This window comes from Carlito syrichta, unplaced genomic scaffold (genome assembly GCF_000164805.1).
Source record: "Carlito syrichta isolate Samal-C Ts95f unplaced genomic scaffold, Tarsius_syrichta-2.0.1 Scaffold302955, whole genome shotgun sequence".
Classification (NCBI taxonomy): Eukaryota; Metazoa; Chordata; class Mammalia; order Primates; family Tarsiidae; genus Carlito; species Carlito syrichta.
In genome coordinates this window covers 10,568-20,485 of record NW_007247051.1, presented here as the reverse complement: position 1 = coordinate 20,485, position 9,918 = coordinate 10,568, and the positions used below count along the sequence as shown (strand labels likewise).

General features: G+C 57.5%; 1 protein-coding gene across 1 annotated transcript in view; it reads right to left on the bottom strand.

The window, feature by feature from the left end:
* The window catches only part of LOC103259688 (coiled-coil domain-containing protein 92), a 6,840-nt gene extending 983 nt beyond the window's left edge, over nucleotides 1-5,857 (bottom strand). The window contains exons 1-4 of the mRNA XM_021711969.1: nucleotides 5,762-5,857; nucleotides 4,880-5,026; nucleotides 4,366-4,407; nucleotides 4-315 (exon numbers count right to left, since the gene is read on the bottom strand). Coding sequence (XP_021567644.1) covers nucleotides 4-315; nucleotides 4,366-4,407; nucleotides 4,880-5,009 — 484 coding nt within the window. The 5' untranslated portion in view covers nucleotides 5,010-5,026; nucleotides 5,762-5,857. The remainder of the gene's footprint in view (nucleotides 1-3; nucleotides 316-4,365; nucleotides 4,408-4,879; nucleotides 5,027-5,761) is intronic.
* Nucleotides 5,858-9,918: the final 4,061 nt, after the last annotated feature.

Sequence of the window (9,918 nt, the reverse complement as noted above, 5' to 3'; positions counted from 1 at the left end):
GGCTGGCGTCCGCGGCCCCGCCGGCGCCCAGCAGCTTCTTCCTGGCGGCGTGCAGCTGCGCGGTCAGGTAGGCCACGGTGCCGGCGCGCTGCTCCAGCTCGCCGGACAGCAGGCTCAGCTTGTGGCTCTTGGCCTTCAGCTCCTCCAGGTACCGCCTCTCCCGCTCGCGGATGGTGTTCTCCAGCACCGCGATCATGGCGTTCTTCTGCTCCAGCTCCTGCAGCAGCTCGGCGTTCTCCTCCCCCTTGGCCTTCAGCTGGGCCTCCAGGCCCTCACACCTTCTCTGCAGCTCGCTGCTTCTGGAGGCCCCGTCTGCTGCAAGGGAAGGGAAGCCGAGGAGCCAGGTGGGGAGCCGCCGGCGAGCCGGCGAGGCCCTGCCTGGCCCTCGTCCTCTGGACAGCACCATGTCTCTAAAGCTTAAAGGGCTGACGTGGAAACAGGCCGTTTCAGAGTACGAAACCCCACCAGGCACCTAGGACCGCACTGGCAGCAAGTCTGCCTGCTTGTTCGGTGGCACTTGTTTTACTTTATGTGAGTCGGAGTCTCACTCTGTTGCCCAGGCACACGACGTTTCGCCACGTTGCTCAGGCATTTCTCTCACTCCTACCTCCCAAAGTGCTGGGATTACAGGTGTGAGCCACCACGCCTGACCAATGGCACTTATTAAGCGCTTGCTACACTCAAGCACTGTTTGGCTCCAGACTCAGCTGAGAGCCCCTGCGCCAGCATCTCCTGGGCACCAGCACTCCAAGGCGAATCCGTCAGACCCTCCAGCCTAAACAGCTGCTCTTCCTCCTGCATCTTTGTCTTCCCAGCTGGCCAGAATCTCTCGCCCTCCCCCTTCCCGACTGCGCTCACGCCCTTTTGACCTCTGGCACAGCAGACCCATCCTCTCCCTGCTCCCTTCCTGCTCCTGCAGCTGGGCCTTGGTCCAGCCTCTCTCTGGTCTTTCAGTCCGTTCTGTATTTAGGAAGCTTGGTCACCCCCGTAAATAGTCTGTCTACTCCCCTATTCAAAATGACTCCTCACTGCCTAATAAAATCCACACTGCCAGACGGCCTTCCGGGTCCTTGGTCTGTCCCCAGTGTTATCTGCTCCCACATATACCTGAAGTTTTGCCATTACCCCAGAGAAGCCGCCTGTTGTCCTACTTTCATTGTAACCTCTAACCTTGACCTGACGCTGGGCCTTGTGTCCAACCTCCCTGTACAACCCCAGCATACATGGGCCCACCCGGTGTTGACCGCTGCTGGGCGCCTGTTCTTTCCTGAGCCCTGCAGCCTTCCCAGAGCCTCTGTCGGCCTCTCCCGGCAATTCCCCACCTGCCCTAGCAGCAGCTTCTGTATGGTGTTCATCGGGCAGACTCACCCTCTCACGGCCCTACAGCTGACCAGACTGTCCTGTGCTTGGCCCTAGCTGTCACAAGCTCACCAGGGTGTTCACGTGCAGGTGCTCCTCCGCTTACGACGGACTTCTTGGGGGGACGGGTGTCTGGAGGTCTGGGGTTGGAACCTTGATACATCCGTTGTAGGGTGAAAATATCCTCAAAGGAAAGTGTGTTTGGGGTCATTTCAAAGTACACGGGCCTATTTGGATGCAGCCCCACATAGTCGGGAGCGTCCTGAATGCATCTTGTTCCATATGGTCAGAAACAGTGAGCTGAGCCATCGTGAGTTGGAGTCCATTGGTAGCTTTAAAACATGTGTGTCCGTGTGTGTATGTGCATGTGTGATGTCAGCAACTCTCTGGAAAGGATGAGTGCAATACTATCTTTATGAGGGTTTTTTTCCTGCCAGAAAGAAAATGGATTCTGAAAGGCAGCTGCGTGGTAAAGGGCGCTGCAGATACAGATACGGGACTCCAGAGCCGCCTCTGGCATGGGGCCCTCACTCTGAGCCCACACGCACGTGGGTGGTGGGCATGGCCTCCTTTGGGGAAGGTCTGGGACCTCAGGTCTTCCACCTCATCCCCAGCCAGATGCCAGCATCCCTGGTTTCTTCCCAGGCAGTGCTGCCAAGGGCTGATGGCCGTGTGGAACACTTGAGAACAAGACTCTCCCCAGGCCTTGCTCACGTCCTGAAAAGGCAGCTAAAGGAGGCAGGCCACAAAGGCAGAAGGCCTGGTGGTCAGGCCGGGGACAAGCGTTTGTGGCACACCTGTCAGACAGGGACACAGGTTCAGAGACATCAAAGAACTTGCCCAAGGCTACACAGCTCCTCTGAGTCAGAGCAGAGCCCTAAATCCAGGAATCATGGGCAGGGTGGCCCTTTTCAGCCATGCCGTCCCAGGAGAGTCTGTCCTGGGCACCCCGCACCGTCCTTCCCCGAGCACAGTTCCTCTGTGCTGCTTCCTCCCAGGGCACAGCCTTGGCCTTGGACCAGTATTTGCTGGCCCTGCCACGGTGGGTACCACGGGGTAGGAGCTGGTGCCACTGCCCTCTGTCCCGGGCTCTGGAGCGCTGCTCTCTGGCAACAGGCCTTCCTGTGGGTCAGCACCTCCTACGTTGTGAGTTTCCTCCTGTATAGGAAGCTCTATTCCACCTCCTCCTCCACAACCCTTTCCAGAAGCTTCCGCCTTTCCCCATGAAAGCTGAGTGTTCACTGAGCTGATGGCACGGCTGCTCTTCATCTCCAAGAGCAGGGTCTCCCAGCTGGTCGAGTACGGGGTCCCCATAGCACGCTGAAACACACGCCCAGGTCCCCCTGCCTCTGGACTCAGCCCCTGGCAGGGAACTGGCATCTGCACTTTTGACCTGTGTCCTGGAGCTTCTTAGATCTGGCACATTTTGGGTGTGCTAACGTAAGGCAATGATTTCCACCCCTGGGGGAAACACCCTACCAGAACCACCTGAGAGGCTTTTCAAACTGTCTCCACTGAGGCCAGCCCTCACAGAGGCTCTACCCTGCTGCTGGTGGGAGGGCTACACGGCGCGGAGCGGGGGGTAGGGGGTGTCTGGAGGTCTGGGGTTGGAACCTTGATGGAGAGGCCACAGGGCAGAGCTGGGCCAGGAGGGGACAGGGAGCACGGATGACCCTGTTTCCACATGGACAGCTCCTTTCTGAAGACGGCTGTGATGGCAGAGGTGGGATCCCCTGGCTTCGGGGGAATAGTCTGTCCTCCTGAGTTGCCATGGCCCGGCTCCTGGCCCCAGGGAGCTTCTGGGTATCCATCCTCTCTAGGGAACTCCTGAGGGTAGGCCCTTGTCTCTCAGAAGCCTGGTGGCGCTGTCCCTACCACCCGCAGACAAAAGGCTGTCTGCGCTCCCTAATGGAAGGTCAGCACTCAGGAGTATGCTGAGACCTGGTGGAAGGGCCTGTGTCTTTCACAAGGAGCGGGACACGCGCATGAATAATAACTGCCGGTGTGAAGTCTATTAGAAAAAGGCGTCTCAGCTGGGCTCGGTGGCTCAGCCTGTAATCCCGCGCCTGTGGGAGGCTGAGGCGAGTGGATTGCCTGAGCCTGCAGGTTCGAGACCCGCCTGGGCAGTGAGACCTCATCTCTACAATAAATAAAAAAATCAGCCAGGTGTGGTGGCGCATGCCTGTAATTCCGGCTACTTGGAAGGCTGAGGCGGAAGGATCGCCGGAGCCCAGCAGGTCGAGGCTGCGGTGGCCGGGAGCGGCCACTGCACTCCAGTCTGGGCGACAGAGTGAGACTCCAACTCAAAAAAAAAAAAAGAAAAAGAAAAAGAAAAAGGCGTCTGGACTCCCACACAGACTCTGCACATTATGGATCCCCACCCTGCTCCAGGCAGGCACACGGCCCTGGGGAGGCCCCGGCTCCTGCGTCTTCGGCCCCGGCTGCCAATGGGCTGATGCCTTTGGGGTTCCTGGGGGATTCTGCTTGGGGCAAGGCTTTCTGGGACAGCAGTCCTGAGAAGGATGGTCACTGATCCTCTGGGGGCTGTCTAGTAATGGGATCATTCACCCAGCCAGCATCTAGAGGGCCTCTGCTCTGTGCCGGGCCCCTGCTAAGCATGGGGACACCGGGGAGGAGCCGTCCTGCGCTGCACCCCCTCCTCTTTCAGAGTTTAAATCACATCTATTTTTATGTCCCGATTACACAAGGAGCACATATTCATTGTGGAAACCTTCCAGAAAAGCACATAACAGACGTTCCAAACATATGTGTCAATCAAAAGAAAAGAAACTCACCCCCCCATTCCTGCCACTGACAATCACTTGCAACACTGAGGGGTCCCCACATCCTTCTCATGTCTCCTTAGACAGCTCTGGCCGCATATGCAACTCTCCACAGCAAGTGTGTTTTCCCCTAAGGATGTAACTAGCACAGACACACAGCACAACACGTCCCACAAGAGAAGGCAGTGCTGTCATGGACTTTGGCGGGGGGTGGTGTTCTTACCTGTCTGTTCAGAACTTTTGAGTGTCAGCTCATATGTTAAATCTAAAAAGGAAATTGCACATGTTAATTTTGTCATGGTACATTTCAAAACCTCCACCAGCTCTGAAAACGCAGAGCCAGTTCCCCCGCTAGCATCAAAGTCCTGCCCTGATGTATGGACTTGCAATATAAGAGGCAGCGTGAAAATAGTGGGACAAAGGTGCCTGTGGTGCTCACAGGCGGGGCCTCCTGCCCCATGCCCCGTGACACAGCCCAACAGTCTAAGCGCAGGAGCGGCTTGCTCTGTGCACCCACAGGCAGCGTCTCGGCTGGCGGTTCCGAGATGCACTGCGAGTTCTAACCACTGTGCCGCCATCTTTAGAGTCCTCAGTGGGCCAGAAGGCTCCACGGCTTTATGCTCAGAGAGGATGAGGCGAGCTGTCAGAGGGACCCTGCAACGGCAAGGAGTGACGAGGCAAGTCTGGCCGCTGTCTTGCCGGGCTCTGGTGCCCCCGCCACCGGCGTTCCCAGGTACCTGTGCAGTGCTGCTGCAGCCGCCTGATCTCGGCGTGCAGCCCCTTGAGTGTGTTGGCATGCTCCCGCTGGAGGAACAGGAGGTTCTTCTGTGCGCTATGCAACTGGTTCTCCAGGTTTGTGGCTGCCATGCTGACATCCAGGTGACCTGCGGAAAACACGGGCCATGACTGCTGTTCCCGACACCAAGAGGCTGCCTGCAGCCTTCAGGGGCCGCCCGCCGTGCAGGCCGCCGTCCTCCCCAGGAGAGCAATAGGGCCTGGGGCCAGGGCCTGGGTACCAGGGCCACATTCTCACTCAGCGGGGCACCATCAGGGCCTGAAGCTGTGCTTCCTGAGTGCCCTGGTATGTGCCCTGGCACCGTGCCTGGCACACGAGCAAGTCAGGCCCTGGGCGGAGTCAAGGCCACTTCACTTTACTCGGGAGGAGGCAGATGAGCGAGGCGGGTTTATGGGCCTGGGGTCGCACAGCTCGCACTCATGGAGCAGGGGTTCAAATCCCGACCCCCAATTCCAAGTCCTTTCCTCTGCACTTGCCATCTCGCCTTAGCAGACTGCCTGGAAGCACTCCCAGAAGACTTCCTGGACAAGAAAGCAATCAGTGCAGGCAAACCTGGCGCCCGGAGGTGGGCTGAACGCTTCCTCTGAGTGGCACCCAGGGCTGGCCAAAGCTGGGAGCAGGAGGAAGAAACGGGGAGAACTCCAGACGAGGCCCCGTGGCTCAGAGTGGGGCTGCAAGTCCTTCTTGAGCGGGGGCCTTCGGGGAGAGGAGGGTCCCCCCGACTCTGGTCTCACAGGCCGCGTGCTGGCGGCAGGGTCCGTTCCCAGGCCCTGTCCCTCCCCGCTGCTTCAGTCATCAGCGCTTACTTGGCCTCAGACTCTGCCTGCACTGTAACTGGAGACACGTGGTGAAGTCAGTTGGTCTTTCTGGAAAAGCTACCAGAGTAACTCAAGATGCCTTGCACAGCACTGAAAAGTACCAACGACAAAGTGCGGGTCATCTGCTGCTAAATCATTCTTGTAAAGACACAGCCTCGGGGGCATCCTGCTGATTGGCCATGCCGGGGAACCCCCCAAGGGAAATGCCACTTCTCAGAGGCTCCCAGTGTGCGGTACATTGTAGGAAGGCATGAAGGGACAGTTTGGGAGGTGACACAGCCAGGCTGTCACCACTTCAGGGGACACCGGTGGCTCCTCATGGTTTGTGCGGCCCACAATGCATGCTCACACTAGCTCCGGGAAGAGTCCAGAACTGCAACTCAAGGCGCCACCTTCATTCACATGAACACACAGTCCAGGGACCGCTCGGTGGAGCGGCTCCAGGCCCCGCTACAGAGGCCCTGAGAAAGGCAGAGAAGGAGCCGAAGCGGGCCGACAAGCTCCAGGAAGGGAGTGAATGGGCAAGGACCAGGAGAAAGAGAGACGAGCGGACATCTCGGTCGGGATTGATGGCGAGAACGAGCAGGACTGCGGAAGCAGAAGGCTGGATCTGGATCTGGTAACAGTCAGCAAGGCCACCAGGGTCCGGAGTGGTCCTCCCTGGATCAGCAATGCCCTTTCCAGGGCCCACCAAAGGAAAACGGTCGCTTCTGTGTGACAATGGCCATTGCAGCCTGGTCTGGAGTCAGAGGGGACTGAGACGCCTCAAAACCCTCCCACAGGGAGTGGGGTCAGGAGTGTCCACTGACCACTTCCAGGCCATCCTAGGGACCAAAGGGTCTATTTCCCAGGCCTTGACTCAGCTGGCACCTGGCTCGGGTGATGCCAGAGCCGAATCTCTGTCAACAGAGTACTAGGCTGCAGAGCTGCGCGCAGCCTCTGGCAGGAGCAACAGAGAAAGCTCCTTCCCAACTCACCTCCCTGCCCTCACCCCAGACTCCTCATGCAGGCTGCGGGCCAGACACGGGTCTCTAGGTGAAGGACCATGGTTCCCGAGCCCCCGATGCTGTCTGGTCACACGTGGCCTCGAGAGGCACTGGCATGAGCAAAGGAGCCAGTGACCACCCGGCCAGTTCAGAGAGCGCAATGTGTAGGCTTGTGGCCACCGTGGAGGACCCGGGCCCCTCCTGGCCTTGCCCTTTCTCATGAAGCAGACCACCGGGAGACCAACAGCCTCCACGCCGAGGAGGGAAGAGCCCAGAGTCACGTGGGCAACCAGCACATGCGCTTTGCTCGTGCCCCAAGCCCCTCCCTCCAGCAGCCCTTCCTGTGCCTCGCCTGTGACAGTCATGGACGCAGGAACTCCAGCTGGATGCCTGGCCACTGCTGTCAAGGACAACCTCAAAGCTGAGGTGCTGATGGCTCATGGGAGAATCAGAGCCCAAAGAGAAAGAACAACCTGGACTTGACCAGAGCTTCACAGGTCTTGGAAGCTAGAAGTGACCTAGGCCCAGCATCCCACCGGCATAAGCGCTGTCTCCAGCCATACAACTTGGGTCACCTTGACGCCAGCACACCTGCTCCCCGCTTCCAACCCGTTGTGGCGTCTTGGGGAATCCTGCCTCACGACAAGCTCCAAAGTCCATTCTCTTCCCCACCACAGCCTCACCTGAACCCTGGCCCCGACACTAGACCTCCTGCACCTTGTGTGCCATGGCCCTGTCCCTTCTTGGGAGGGCCTGTGAGCGCAAACCCACTCCGCCTCCTCACACGGACTGCAGGCTTGTTTGCTACAGCACCTGAGCCCTAGCTCTGTGTGCGGCACCCAGGAGACCTGCAGTGAGCCCACAAGGAACGGGCCTGGGGGCCAGTCTGTCAAGTGTGGCTACGGCGCCAGGCAGGGTGAGACTTTCAGGGCCAAAGAGCCTTGGCTTCCATGGGCTGCCTTCTCAGGTGCTTAATAGATAGGCCCGCTCCATTCAAAGAGACTGTGATCCACTCACGTGTCCTAAAACTTCAGAGCAACTGCACCCACTCTGGCAGCACAGAATAAGGGGTGCCCATACGTGGAAGCAAACTTTGGTTTCTACGGTCTCCCAGGGGGACAGGAGGGGAGGAAAAACGTAACCTGAGCACTATCCCACCCCACCTAGGTAGTGTTACATTTTATTTGTAATACTTTTTTATTTGTTATTTTTTGAGTCTGGGCCTCACTCTATCACCCAGGTTGGAGGGCGGTGGGACAATTATAGATCATCACAGCCTCAACCTTCTGGGCTCAGGTGATCCTCCTGCCTTAGCCTCCCGAGTAGCTGAGACTACAGGCATGCGCCACCACACCTGGGTAATTTTTAATTTTTTTGTAGTGACGAGGTCTCACCAAGTTACCCAGGCTGGTCTCAAACCCCTGGGCTCAAGCAATCCTCTTGCCTCGGCCTCCCAAAGTGCTGAGATTACAGGTTAGAGCCACTGTGCCTGACCTTGTAGCACATTTAAATATGACTTAGATAAGTATTCATATTCTAACTGCCTTAGTGAATTAACAACCTGGAGTTATAACAACTCTGTATTTCATTAATCCATGGTAGTAACTACAGAAATAAAGATGTGTACTGGAAGCTTCTCGTTATGACGGGCAGACAGTCTGGATGGGGAGAAACGCATGATGACCAAGGAGAGGACGACAACATCACGTGCAGAGCTGCAAGGAGCAGGGCCACTGTCTGGAGCCCTGACCGGCGGAGGATGAGGTCCTGCCCTGAACCATTTCACTGACTGTCGGTCTCCTCTCCTTCCACACTCTGCGCTGTCCTGAAAGGCTCTGACATGAGATGCCATCTGTGCAGCACCTTTGATGGTCGCCAGGGTTCACCAGAACAAGGCAGATCCACTTGGGCCGTGGAAACAAGTCGCATCCCCAAATGGCATCCGGCTTCTTACACTGTATCCTCAGAAGGATAACAGTATTGCTGACTTTCCAAGGGCAAAACAGTCACCGCAGCTTAAGAGGTGGTGACACTTTCCATTTGTTTTCTTGGCTCCTGATGACACATAGTCAACGTCATGATTTGATCTTCCAGCACTCTGACCACCTGAGGCTACGGAAGCATCCCGTTCAGGCCGAGAAGACACAGTGAGAGGTACGGATAATTCAGGGGAAGAGTCGGAGCCAGTCCCGAGAGGCCCACTAAGTACCTCCGGCACTCTGGAGACACACAGGGCTTTCATGACGGTCTCTAAGAGGGTCAGGGCCACAGGTGATGGCAGCAGCGCAGGACGTCTGCTGCAGATGGATAATGCGTCCTGCCAAGGAAGGGTCCTCGCTCCAGCTTAGTGGTGTGCCAGCCAGTGACGGAGGGTGGCTCTCACTTTGTCGGTCTTGCAATACCTGGCGCTTTCTGGGTCGGAAGGGCACACACTGTGAACCGTGGGCTCTCTGCCGCAGCGTCAGTCTGGAGCAATTGATTTTGTCCCAGTGTTGCTGGGAGCCACCAGCAATTTTATAGAATTTGCTCAGTCACAGGCAGCATGGCCTGGACATTGGTGCTCTTGGAGACATCATCCTCAGCTGCAGATAACAGGGCTCTGAGTGACTTATCACTTCTGGGTCCAGCCACGGCAGTTGCCAGGGGACCAGCTCTGCCCTGGGAACTCTAGAGGAAGCAGTGCAGGTGGGCAGCTGTGGCAGCAAGAGAGATGACCTTGGCCAGGGCTCAAAGGCCAAGCCACAGGCTCACTTCCTGGGGGACTCACCAGGATCACATTTCTGCTCATTTACTGTTCATGCCACGTGTTCAGATAACTGACACTCGGAGAAGGCCTCCTGTCCCCAATTCTATGGAGACGGGCTCTGCAGACCCGGCCAGACAGCCTCCTGGAGGGGGGATACTGGCGCCATTTCCTAGTGACAGCATGCATTGGGGGAAGGGCCCTGGGGAGACAAAGGGCCCATCCTTGCTGTGCCGTACCAGGCCTGGCAGCAGAAGGACAGACGACCCTGACACCAGCTCGGGCCTAGGGCTCACCTGCATCCAAAAGGCTGTCCCTCATTCCTGGCTCTAATGCACAAATGATGACATCACGCTTCTCTTTATGGCCACCTATGCTCACTCCGCACAAAGTGGGCTCCCGTCACTTATGTCATTTGCTCTTACAGTTCCCC